General features: G+C 37.1%; 1 protein-coding gene across 2 annotated transcripts; it reads left to right on the top strand.

Moving 5' to 3' along the window:
- Nucleotides 1–3,783: 3,783 nt before the first annotated feature.
- Nucleotides 3,784–13,760, top strand: ggt1b (gamma-glutamyltransferase 1b). Of its 2 annotated transcripts, XR_009650084.1 has the most exons (13): nt 3,784–4,178; nt 4,949–5,079; nt 6,120–6,209; nt 6,417–6,609; nt 7,581–7,741; nt 7,888–8,037; nt 8,202–8,338; nt 8,511–8,698; nt 8,806–8,933; nt 9,117–9,229; nt 9,338–9,451; nt 11,652–11,964; nt 13,405–13,545. XR_009650084.1 is itself a non-coding variant. In XM_060895461.1 (12 exons), the coding sequence occupies exons 1-12, from the start codon at nt 4,006–4,008 to the stop codon at nt 13,549–13,551; spliced, it is 1,725 nt and encodes a 574-aa protein (XP_060751444.1). In that variant the 5' UTR covers nt 3,786–4,005; the 3' UTR covers nt 13,552–13,760. The 2 variants fall into 2 exon arrangements, 1 of the variants encoding a protein (XP_060751444.1); XM_060895461.1 differs by lacking the exon at nt 11,652–11,964 and having other exon boundaries at nt 3,786–4,178; nt 13,405–13,760.
- The last annotated feature ends 70 nt before the right edge of the window (nt 13,761–13,830 follow it).

The raw sequence follows: 13,830 nt of genomic DNA, 5'->3' as shown, positions 1-13,830 counted from the left end.
AATTGGAAAATTATATCAGTAATTTAAGTAGTTTTATTTACTTTAAGAGTGTTAGAATTGGATTTTTTCTGGTCCTCTTCAAGCAGCTCCCTAAAATGTAATTAATTCTTAATACGTCCTTAGAATTAAAAAAATCTAAACACTGCCTATAAGTATTCACCCACTGTGTTTTTATCAGGCTAAATTAGAACTATGGACAGTTAAACACTTAAGAACTGTGCTTTTTTTCATATCCAACTTTGTCCATGTACATGGTCCATGGTTGCAAGATAAATATTACCAGGAAGTCTAGACGTCTAACAGGTTTAATGTCAAATCGGATCAGTACTGCGGTCATGATGAACAAGGAACTGCCTGTGAACCTTTCAGTAGATGATGTTTGGAAGAAAAAAAAGGTGGAGAAGATTCCAAAAAGATCAGAAAAGGTCTCACCTTTCATTGGAGCACTGTGGAATCTATTATAACAACATGGCAAAACATGGCACAAACCAGACACTTCCAAAACCACAGCCGTCCTTAAAAATTAAGTCCATGGCTAAGAAGGCCACTTGTCAGAGATGTGTCCAAGAGGCCAGTTATGACACTGAAGGAGTTCTGAAAAAGTGTCTGTTTGAAGAGATGTGATGAAATTTGAGAGCTTTTGGAAAAGATTTAAAGCTTATTATCATTGATGATAATAATAAGGTAAGGTCCTCTCACCATCTCATGTTTCTTTACAGCCACACCTTCTGTGTTGGGATTGGCAATTACAAACATATTAAACAAATTTTAAACAAGTTACAAATCTTACTCCAGATGCCCTAACTGATGCAACCCTCCCATATTATCTGGGCTTGGGACCAACACTGAGAGGTAACCCCTCAGTTCCCTACAGTACCCAGGAATTAAACCAAGGCCACGGCAGCAAGAGTGTGACCTACCATTGGACCACCAGGGACATATTGCTAATAGGTGAAGCAATTTAATCAAAGTAAAAAAAAAAAAAAAGCCAAATGATGAAAATATGACAAATATATCAATATTACAAAGTGGAGGTTAGGTAAACAGGAAGCCAAACAGACCCAAGAGAAAAAACTGTCCAAGAAACAGAAAAAAGTCCATCGTAAAAGACACAGTGCATTAACCGGGAATAATCCCCAAGTGACTAAGAGACTGCATTCACTCTTAGTTTTTCAAACGTTTTTCCCAAAAATACTTTTTTTTTTCAGGTCTGTTGATTTCATCACTTTGAATGGTTTTGAACAGCCAGAATTCCCCTTCCTCAAGGACACAAACCAGCGTTGTATAAACAGATTTATAGGAAAAGTTAAAAAAGTCATGAGAATGGAAGCATTCACATTCAGTGATTTGCTCAAAACACATACACACTTACTGTACACACATTTCTCACTGTGCTTATCTTATTGACAACCACATGGTGGTTCAGCAGTGTTAAGATGACCAGAACACTAAACACATACGGTCATATGTTCATATGGTCATATGGTCAAAATCATATCTATGTGGAGTTTGTGTTTACATGTAATGTGTAAAATATTCATATGAACACATATTCATACATTTTTAAATCCTCAATGAATTCATGATATCTTTTAAAGTATCACTAACTGTTGTTCCCAGAAGGCCAAAGAATTTGCTCCTGTTTTGTTGTGTTCATGTTCAACAATGAATGTCTTTATTGTAATGTCACATTCCACAGTAGTGGTTAATGGCCCATATGAAAGTAGACACAAGTAATTTTAGTGTTTCTTAAGTACTTCTGTTTTTCCCTATTCTACTAGGGGCGATATATTTGTTCCAAAAAAAACAAAAATGGTTAGATTTTTTCCCACACAAATGTTTCTATATTCAAAGTAAATGCTGATATCAAACCCATTTCTGCTCTGAGATGCCGCAAGTTCTTGTTCATCGACATCTAAAATTTGAACATCAACATCTGCAACCACTAAAATTCTGTGTAAGGTTTAAACACTGGTCTCATACTGAAAGCCAGCAGAGTCCTGACTCATTTTGTATTACACTTGCAGTGATAAAATAATTCATTTCTTTATATTGAATGAAAATGTCTGTTGATTTCCATTCCAACAGAAAGTATCACCAGTATACTGGTAAAAAAGTGTTTTAGATGACACTGGTTTTATAGGGTGATACAGCTGGCAGTAATATTGATGAGAATAAGAGGATATTTTATATCTTGTGATATTAAACATAATAGACTATTACTGCAGATATTCTTCAGAATACTTTTTTAATAACAACAACAAAAAATACTATATATCCCAAGCTAAACATTAAAATTAGACTCCACATTACCTGTCATCTCTTGGGTATTGGGTATAATGGCAATGTATGGTACAGTCTGTACAGTATAAGCTAAGTATATGTACATTAAATAACACTATAGTAAGCCGGTACTATAATGCTATTTATCTCTAGTAGGGGCTTTTATTTATATAGTAACGCAGTGCATTGTTTCTGGGTGATTTGTTTACAACCAATGAGCTCAAACATAAAAATAAATAAGATAACATTGGAATATTGTTTTTTTTAATGCAGTCAGAAGCTATGACCGCAATAGAAAGTTGTAGAAAGTCCAGAGCATGACTTTTTCATGCATCAGCAAATAAACAAAATGGAAAATTATATCAGTAATTTAAGTAGTTTTATTTACTTTAAGAGTGTTAGAATTGGATTTTTTCTGGTCCTCTTCAAGCAGCTCCCTAAAATGTAATTAATTCTTAATACGTCCTTAGAATTAAAAAAAATCTAAACACTGCCTATAAGTATTCACCCACTGTGTTTTTATCAGGCTAAATTAGAACTATGGACAGTTAAACACTTAAGAACTGTGCTTTTTTTCATATCCAACTTTGTCCATGTACATGGTCCATGGTTGCAAGATAAATATTACCAGGAAGTCTAGACGTCTAACAGGTTTAATGTCAAATCGGATCAGTACTGCGGTCATGATGAACAAGGAACTGCCTGTGAACCTTTCAGTAGATGATGTTTGGAAGAAAAAAAAGGTGGAGAAGATTCCAAAAAGATCAGAAAAGGTCTCACCTTTCATTGGAGCACTGTGGAATCTATTATAACAACATGGCAAAACATGGCACAAACCAGACACTTCCAAAACCACAGCCGTCCTTAAAAATTAAGTCCATGGCTAAGAAGGCCACTTGTCAGAGATGTGTCCAAGAGGCCAGTTATGACACTGAAGGAGTTCTGAAAAAGTGTCTGTTTGAAGAGATATGATGAAATTTGAGAGCTTTTGGAAAAGATTTAAAGCTTATTATCATTGATGATAATAATAAGGTAAGATCCTCTCACCATCTCATGTTTCTTTACAGCCACACCTTCTGTGTTGGGATTGGCAATTACAAACATATTAAACAAATTTTAAACAAGTTAAGAAAATAAAAAATCAATCAATACATAAGGTTTTGGTCTTAGTGTTGGTCTAAGTTAGTGAAGTTAATACTGTGGAAACAACTATTATAACCAAAAGGCATCAAGCAATTTTAACACATGGAAATAAATATCCATATTTACAGTCACACTGATTGGGAATGGTCTATTTTATTCACACAGTTCCTTAGTTAATCAGTAAGTGCATCTGAACATGGTTAATCTTTCACCGTCACTGAAGAAAAACATGTCATTCATGAAAGGTGTAAAGCTTTATGAGTCGTGAAAGGTGAAAAGGGTTCAAAGGTAAAACACACAATGGTTCAACAGATTGTAACTAATAAAATGCATTATAACTTAGGGGCTTGCATTCTAGTCACAAGGTTACTGTTTCAGTAAGAATCATTAAGCTACTGTAAAAGACGTGACTCTTACTCAGAGACGTGTTTCACATCAGGTCAAAAATGTTCTTGTAGCTTGTAATATAGGCAGGATTTTGATGGTTATTTGTTGTTCCCTGTAATTAAAAAAACAACAAGATTGAAACAGAATTTCTTCTACAAACAGGACATTTATCTGCTGGTGTTTGGCATCAGGATGGTGCAGAAGTCAGTGGTGGTGAGTTTGGCGTTGCTGCTAATTGCTTCCCTTGCTACATTTTTAGGTGTGTTTTTTGGATATAGGGGTAAACCTTCAGCTGTCAACACTGAGAGATCCTACACACACGCGGCCATAGCAGCAGACGCTGGGCCGTGCTCGGAAGTTGGCAGGTGAGAGCTAATTTCCTGAACATTAAATAACATAATAACAAGTCTTGTGAATTTACTGTCTCCAACATTTACTTTCACAAGAATGTTTCAAAAATGGAGGAGTGTAGTGTGTAGTGGGAAGTAGATTGTCCAATTCATGCAGGCGCAATTTTTACATATTTATGTTTGTAGTCTATCAGTGAGTAACAAAGTGCTTCTACTCCATCCGTCAGTAGAAAGGAGCCACTACAGGACCAATATGAGCCAGATATTATTCATATGGTGGATCATTCATGACACTGTTGTGTGTGTGATGCTGTGTTGTGTGTCAGACAAAGCAGCATTCTTAGACTTTTGTCACTTTTTGTCACTTCCATAAATATCCTGTTCTCAGTGTTACTGGGTAACAGCATGATCCTGATATTGTAATAACTTGCATCATAACACACATTTCTGACAGTATCTTGGGTGTTGTTAGTACTTCTTTAATGCTGACCAAGCCCAGTGGGAAAATAGTCCACTTCTATTTCCTCAGTGCTGAAAACTCCAAAATATCTGGCTGTAAATTTTAATGGCTGAGCTCCAATCAGAAACTGAATATACAGAATGCAAATATACTGTGTATATATATATATATATATATATATATATATATATATATATATATATATATATATATATATATATATATATGGTGTGTTTGTGTGTGTGTGTGTTTGTGTGTGTGTGTGCACGTGTGTGCATGTGTGTGTTTGTGCGTGTGTGTGTGTGTGTGTGTGTGTGTGTTTCAGAGACATTCTCCTAAAGGGAGGTTCTGCTGTAGATGCAGCAATTGCTGGACTGTTGTGTGCAGGTTTGATGAATGCTCACAGTATGGGTATTGGAGGAGGCCTGTTCCTTACCATCTACAACGCTACAACAGGTACACACAAACACACACACACAGAGAGAGAGAGAGAGAGAGAGAGAGAGAGAGAGAGAGAGAGAGAGAGAAATTATTCTGAGCTAACGGAAAATTATTTGGAGGACAGGAATCAAAGGGTTGTAATAGTGATTATAATGTGGGCATACAGACAGATTTACATAGAACTAGATGTAAAATAACCACAGTCTTTAAATAAAACATTTCAAATATTCAAAAAACACACAAACCAATCTGCCTCCAGATCTTGCCTGCCATCTATTTAGCTTACATCACTGTCACTACTCTTTATGATTGCACTTTATGATTGCACTGAAATTATTAAAAAATGTAAAAAAATCTAAGATTTATAGTTACGTAATCGTTTTTAAATAAATAATATCAATAGATGTGTGATTTGTAAAGTGCAGCAAGGATAAATTTTTAAAAATGTCATTTGAATTTTAGCAATCTTCTCATATTTACAAGATTAGTAAAGAGCATAACACAGAAAGTGCAGTTCACCTGTGTTTGGTGTCAGTGCTGCATTTTTCTCTGTAAGAGTCACATTTCAACATGATGAAACCTGAATAAATGGCAAGACTTAAGAGCCTGAGGAAAGAGTGATGAGAGATGAAGAGATGTAAAGATAAGAAAATGCAGACATCCAAGAGCTGGATGTTAAAATTGATACAAATCTGAGCACAGATTGATTAAGCTTACATAACTATTTCACTGTGACATGCATACTGTGTTTTTGCTAACCACAGTGTTATGAATAATGACTGCCTTCTCTGATGCGGATGTTAAAGAGGCTCCCTACAACATGATCTTGTCAGGCAGACAGCCATGTTTAGTGTAGAGAATCAACCAAAGTAAACCACTTCCGTGAAGATTTGGTCAAATACATGTATTAGCAGATACTAGATTTTAGAATTTTCCAGAAATCAGCCACATCAAACATCTCATCAGACCACAAACTTTCACACCTTCACCACTTCACATGCTCTTTTTTTTATATTTAATGTTTGTAATAGACTGCTGATTATTTGTTTTGATAGGAAAAGTGGAAACGATTGATGCGCGTGAGACAGCACCATCTAACTCCTCTCGGGACATGTTCGGGAACAGCACTGATCTTTCACGGAAGGGTAAATCATTAACTATTTACATAATCCAGGATCCAGTCTTCAGGATCAGGGGATAGAGCTAACAGGCTGCATCACAAGGTTTATTGGTATTATAGGGTATATGGTATTACTGGGGTGGTAAGTAATAATAATAATAATAAAAATAATGTGTAAGATTCTTATTGTGAATTTTGTGAACGGTTTCTGCTGCAGCTGCTTTGTTTTCAGGCGGCCTTTCTATTGCTGTTCCTGGAGAAATTCGAGGATATGAACTGGCTTATCAGCGTCATGGGAAACTGGCCTGGAAAGATCTATTCACACCAAGCATCGAACTTGCAAAGAAGGGATTTCCTGTGGGTAAAGCTCTTGGTGGAGCTATTTACAGCAAGAGAAACATGATCCGGAATGACAAAACTTTATGGTAAATATCTATATTTGTAATATAAATATCTCTCTTTTTCTCTGCATCAGTTCTCGGTTTCATGCTTGAACTTCAATTCCATGTCCGTGTATTTCACTTTACATGTTGTTTATTTTGTGTTAAAATTTTTTATTGTATTTTTCAATCCTTGTTTTTATGTTTCAGTTCTGTGGTTTGAGAACTAAAAGTTTCAATGAGTTTCAATTTTATGGTTTGACTTCATGGTTTTGTGTTTGAGTTTTTTGTTTGAGTTTTTTGTTTGAGTTTTTTGTTTTAGTTTTTTGTTTTGTGTTTTGTGTTCAAGTTGTTTGTTTTGTGTTTTAGTTTTTTGTTTTGTGTTTGAGTTTTGTATTTTAGTAGCTTGTTTTGTGTTTGTGTTTTTTTTGCATTTAAGTTCTTTGTTTTGTGTTTAAGCTTTTTGTTTTGTTTTTGATTTTTTCGTTTTGTGATTCAGATCTGTATCGTGCGCGAAAACATTATTCGCTGTTGAGTTATCCTGTCTCTATCTTGCTAATGGTGTTTTCCACACAAAGAACTACATACCATTAAAAGTCCTCACTTAACACTGTGAGCTCGCGTTCACAAGGATATGAATTCTAATATTTGTACTTGACAAGGACATAAGAATCTCTCAAAACATTAGACTAGAGGATGTGACTTGTAATTCCCGATAAACAAAAAAAAAAAAAAAAAAAAAAAAAAACACACCCTCAAGTCAGAATTCCAGTAAACAGACTTATTAGCACTTGACACTTATCTTTAAATGTGTTACAGAGTATATAGTAACAATTTGCTTTAGATTAATCAACACACAGACATATTGGTTGTTGCTAACTTGGTGCTAACAGGTTTCACTTAACGTGTTTCATTATTTCGCACCAGTTCTTGCATTTCCAGGTCTTGTGTATCATTTCTGTGTGCATTATTACTGTTCTGTGCTTTGTGTTAAAGTTCTCGGCTTTGTGTTTCAGTTCTGTGTTCTGTAACACAAACGGAGATATCCTAAAGGAAAATGACACAATCACCTTCCTTAAGTTGGCGGATACGTATCAGCAGATTGCAGAGAAAGGGGCAGATGCTTTTTACAATGGCTCGATCGCAGAAAATCTTGTAACAGACATCAGGAATGCAGGTGGACTTTCCTTATCTAAACACCTAACAGGAAGCAACTGTTTTTCCCTTTAATGTCTCACCTATCTGCATTTTGAAATGCATTAATACGAATAAAAAAAATGATGATGATGATGATGATGATGATGTGTGTGTGTGTATGTATAGGTGGTATCATAACTATGGAAGATTTATTGAATTACACTCCACTATTGAATGAAAATCCTTTGAAAGTACAACTGAGGGAATTTACAATGTTTGTGCCAAATGCTCCATCCAGTGGCCCCATTCTCACCCTCATCCTCAACATACTGAGCGGTGAGAATACGTCTCACTGGCACTCTCAACCACTTGACTCAAATATTTTCACTTTACTCATAATGAATACGAACAAATTATTAATTAACTGCATATGAGTCCCGATGCTCACCTCAAGCTCATTGATGGTGTGATTTGATCCCAAACTCTTCTCTTCTTTGCAGGATATAACTTTAAATCAGACAGCGTTTCCAACACTCAGGAGAAAATACTCACATATCATCGTATAGTGGAAGCTTTCAAATTTGCATATGCTAAACGCAGTGTTTTGGGAGACCCCAAATTTCTTAACATCAGTGATGTAAGTTCTGTTGATAGCCATTTTAGAATTAGCACCAGATAATGCTTGTTTGTGTTAAACTACGATAAAAAGAATATCATTGAGATTATTTGAATGTCATGGTTAGAATTTTATTGCTAAGAAATTTCAGTTCAGAGGTTTTACACACTGCTTTATCACATTACTTCCCCAGTTTATACAGAACATCACAACTAAAAGCTTTGCTGATTCGATTCGGCAGAAAATCACAGATATCACGACACATAATGAAAGTTATTACAAACCTGAATATTTTCTTCCGGAAAATCATGGAACTTCTCATATTTCTGTAGTGGATGCAGATGGAAATGCAGTTGCTGCCACCAGCACCATTAATCAATTGTAAGTGGCCAGGATGTTCTATCTATCTATCTATCTATCTATCTATCTATCTATCTATCTATCTATCTATCTATCTATCTATCTATCTATCTATCTATCTATCATAGTTTTGGCTCCATGGTCATGTCCCCATCAACTGGAGTGTTGCTGAATAATGAGATGGACGATTTCAGTTCTCCTCTCATAACTAATGGATTCGGTGTTCCACCTTCACCTAATAACTTCATCGTACCACGTTAGTAAACTACCTTCCTGAGATTTTCTGAGGAATTAAGGATCAGTTTACAGTGGATGATATCTTACTTTTGAGATGTGATTTTAAAGATATTACAGATGTTATAATACTTCATTGTTTCTAACCTAAACAAAAAAAACAGAAGGTACTTTTTTCTTATGTTGTACATGATTTTTGTTCTAGATAAGCGTCCCATGTCGTCTATGTGTCCTGCTATTCTGTTTGATAAAAATAATAAAGTTAAACTGGTGGTTGGTGGCTCAGGAGGGACAAAAATAACAACAGCTGTTGCTTTGGTAAGTTGTTATAAAATATAAAAGAAAGAAAGGCAGAAAGGAGAAAGAAAGTAAGGAGGAAAATGGAAAAGAAAATGTTGCCGGTAAAGTAACAGAATTGTGTTTTAGGTCATTTTAAATTCACTGTTCTTCAACTACGATCTGAAGAAAGCTGTTTCTGATCCCCGAATTCATCATCAGCTCAGTCCAGACTTCATTATATTAGAGCCAGACTTTGATACGGTGAGTGAAAAAATCCATTAATTACTAGCACTAATGCAGAACGATATTATCATTAAGTATACATTTACAGTGTGGGAGTGAACATTTGTGGAAAAAAAAGACACTGAATGTATATTCACAACATGAATATGCATATAAATGAAACCTTTCAACTACTGCCGTTTCATTACAGACAGATCCTAATGTGTCTAAACTTGCACTAGACTATAGGGTATGACTAAATGTTTATGGATACCAGCTGATCACATTCACATGTTTTTGTTTGATATCCCATTCCCAAAATCCTAAAGCCACTTCCTTTTTCTCCTTATACTGAGTACAGGGAAATTAAAGCAGTCCTTCTACTGTAATTCACAAATAATTTGGTGCAAACAAAACTATAATTTTAAGAATTGAAATAATAAAAAACACAAAAATTTCAGTCAAGTCAATAAAGTCTGATATTTTAAATGATGCATAAGCAGGGCTCTCAAGTTTTGAAGACAGGCAAGCGTGACATCTCCAACCCAAAAAAAAAAATAAAAAGTAATAATAATAATGGGGGAGTTGTGTTTTGTAATGATCACTGACCGCAATTTAACCAAATACAAATTATTTGTTTAATTTCCATTTATTAATTTGTGTGTGTGTGTGTGTGTGTGAGAGAGAGAGAGAGAGAGAGAGAGAGGGAGAGATTATGACTGGTGTTGTTTATTGTAAGTGTTTGTTGCCTTTTTAAAACAGTTCGGCTCAAGCCCAGCCATTTTTAGGGTCATGATTGAGGACAATGTCCCGTCCATTGACAAGCTGTTTCGTGCTGAGGTTTTGTTCAAACCGACCTTCGAAAATACCCTCTCTAATGAATATGTTTTTTTTTTTTCATTGGTTGTTGCGTTAAATCTTACCCAGATACAATAGTGCTATTTTCTGATTGGCTATTGTGTAGCTTCTTTTTTTGATTGGCTGATAAATGTCAGGCTCGACTATGAACTCCAGGGGAGACGCGCTTGATTCCTGCTCGGTTCCATAGAGACAGCAGTGTGGACTGATACATTTTGGGTGCTGCGGCTTATTAAATATATGATAAATAGTCAAAAAGTTTTTCTGCGTTAGAAATACGATGTGTGGCGGGAGAGCGTGACAAAAGACCGAAATGCGTGACTGTCACACTTAATGCGTGACACTTGACAGCCCTGTATAAGGTATAGGTATTCGTGTAGGCCAAGGTTAGCTGCTGATCTCACTGTGCAGCTTCCATACATTCCCATATGATCGGGGCTACCCTGTTGATGTGGTCCTGCATATCCTGGACGAAGTCGATGTCGCAGCAGATGGGGGATGTTTGCTCTATCCATGCCTCCCGGGCCACATCTAACAGCCACCGAGGTCGCCGTGCAAACAGCGGCTAAAAGGAGGTGAAACCAGTTGATGCTCTCTGGGTTTCTCGGATGGAGAACAGGACGTAGGGAAGGAGGAGTTCCCAGTTCCATCCCTCATCTACCACCTTCCAAAGCATCCTCTTCAGCATCTGGTTGAACTGCCTTGTGTGTGTGGAGTTTGCATGTTCTCCCCGTGCCTCGGGGGTTTCCTCCGGGTACTCCGGTTTCCTCCCCCTGTCCAAAGACATGCATGGTAGGTTGATTGGCATCTCTGGAAAATTGTCCGTAGTGTGTGATTGCGTGAGTGAATGAGAGTGTGTGTGTGTGTGTGCCCTGCGATGGGTTGGCACTCCGTCCAGGGTGTATCCTGCCTTGATTCTCGATGACGCCTGAGATAGGCACAGGCTCCCTGTGACCCAAGTTTGTTCGGATAAAGCGGTAGAAAATGAATGAATGAATGAATGAATGAATGAATGAATGAATGGCATGAGGAGCTCCTTGGCGATGTTCTGGGCGGTGGCTTTCCAAAGTGGGCCCGCATCAAGGTAGCGGGTGTCGTAATTGACAAGGACGAGAACACAGGCCAGTCATATCCCAATAAGAGAAGAACATGGAGGGCAGGTCTGACTCCCCCCAGGACAGGGCGTTGTTTGAGCCTCCTTCTCTCAACGAATGGTGCTGCTTCAGGCTGGAGGTAGGGTGTTGGCCGGCAGGGAGCAGCTTGAAGATCATGCTGGTGGTCGTGACCGATCTCCAATGTGGTGATGCCGCAGTCGAGGCATGTAGCAGCTCCTGGGGTGAGGTGGTTCTTATTAACCTCACTGTCCTTCATGCTTTGGCAGAGAGCACTCGCAGGAACTGGTCCATCACCACCCGCTCTATCACTTCCTTTAAACTCTGGCTTGAGCCAACAGCGGGTGATCCGGAGAAGCTCCTTGAACTGGGATCGTGAGTTCAGCTCCGGGGAATACCGGCAGTGATGGAAGTCGATGGCCGCATTTATGGGGGATTGGCTGCAGCGAGTGAGGATCTCCTGACGCACCCACTCGTAGTCGAGGGCCTTCTCCTCCTCCAGCTTCTCCTGTGAGCAGAGGGGCTAGGAGGTTTGCCCACTCAACCCTACGCCAGCCTTCCCGGTCTGCGGTGGGCTCGAATGTGAGCAAGAACACCTGCAAGTTGTGTTAAGTGTTAAATAAGTTATTGCACAATAGTCAAACAGGGATTTTGAAATTAAAGAGAGGTTACTAAAGTAACAAAATGGATATTATATATGTCAATGATATAAAGTATAAAGTACAATAGAATGTAAATGTACTGAGTAATAAAATATATGAATAAACAAATACTGCGGTATACAGTGTATATAAACCTAGATTTTGTGTATATAAACCTGGATCAGATTGTTGCAATTCTTCAGTTTATGTGTATGTCTGTGTGTTCACAAGCCTGTCAGCATTTAGCTCCTGCATGGAGCTGGGGAAAAAGCTGTTATTAAGTCTGTTGGTTTGTGAGATAATGGACCTGAATCATTTGCCAGAGGTGATTAGATAAGATAAGTGATGCAGAGGGTGAGAAGGGTAATTTAGTATGTTTGCTGCCCTTTTAAGGCAGTGTGCTTAATAAAGTTCCTTTATAAAATTAAATCGTTTGTTTTTTCTCACTAAATGTTTCTTTCTTCAAAATAAATAGCGATGTAATTGTGTTTTCTTAAACCATTAAAAGTCGATGTAACTGGTGTATTGAAAAAATATGGAGTCGGTCCCCCTTTTACTACTTATAACAGACTCCAGTCTTCTCAAAATGATGTCTAATACAGTACATTCTGAAATCTGTCTTTGTGAAATGACCCATTCAGTGCCAGGAGCATCCGTGAGCTCCTGGACTGATGTCTGATGAGAAAAACAGTCACACAAACAGACTTCCAGTTCATCCCAAAAGTGTTTATTAGAATACCATCTGTTTATAGACCTCGCTTTGTGCATGGGAGCATTGTCATTCTGGAACAGAAACACATAGCAGAATTTTTTTTAACACAGCAATGTTTTAACAGAAACTAATCGTTATATTATAACATACTAAAAACATTCTAGACACTTGTGTGCTTTCGGCTTTGTGACAAATGTTTGGGGACGTTATATATCTTGGTGCACTAAACCTGGGTCCCTAAACATTTAGCCATATAGTGTATATTAAAGGCAGGTGTACTTGAAGGATAATTAAACCTATGGACAACAGACTCATAGAGACTCACAGACAGTGCAGGTTTTAGCTGTAAAGCTAATCATAATCATGTGGTTAATTGTCTAATCAGGGTGACCTTTTCTTATTAGATTAGATTACGATTGTTTCAGTCATTTTAACATTTCTTAATTTACTAACCAATTAGTAATTTGTCACCTTAGAATACTTGAAATTAAAGCTTTTATACAAAAATACTATTCAACAGTATGTTCAAAAATGTTTGCCTTGGCAGTATATTTCATGTGAATTTTTAAAAACTAGAAAAAAGTAGTTGTTGTAGTCTTGGAAAACATATCATCATGTATATCATGTATATCATATATGAAGTGTGGATTATTCTGTCTCCCTGTGCAGGCCGTAATAGAGGGACTTATTAAGAAGAATCACCTGATTGAGATGTTGACATCAACGGGCGCCGTCGTTCAGGCGATCCTGCAAGAGGGAAACCGTCTATACGCCGAATCCGATCCTCGAAAGGGAGGATACTCTGCAGGATACTAACAAAACTTATTCTGTTTCCAATTTATCCATGATGTGTCATATCATCTGTTTAGATTTTATAGTATGAGCGATGTTCGATCGTTCGGACTGACACGTGACCTTCTGTCATAGACGTGACATCACAGATTATTTATGTTTAAACCACCGAATAAATGTCTTTGTATGTGACAAATTAAATGTAATAATCCAAGTAAAAATTAAATGTATTAGTTTTTCAGTTTTTAATATTTATTTGCTTTTTAGCATAGATTTGTTACAGGTATGTAGAAGCAGATAGCG

The sequence above is a fragment of the Tachysurus vachellii genome, chromosome 20, assembly GCF_030014155.1.
Source record: "Tachysurus vachellii isolate PV-2020 chromosome 20, HZAU_Pvac_v1, whole genome shotgun sequence".
In the NCBI taxonomy this organism is placed as follows: domain Eukaryota; kingdom Metazoa; phylum Chordata; class Actinopteri; order Siluriformes; family Bagridae; genus Tachysurus; species Tachysurus vachellii.
This window is presented reverse-complemented; position numbering and strand designations above follow the sequence as displayed.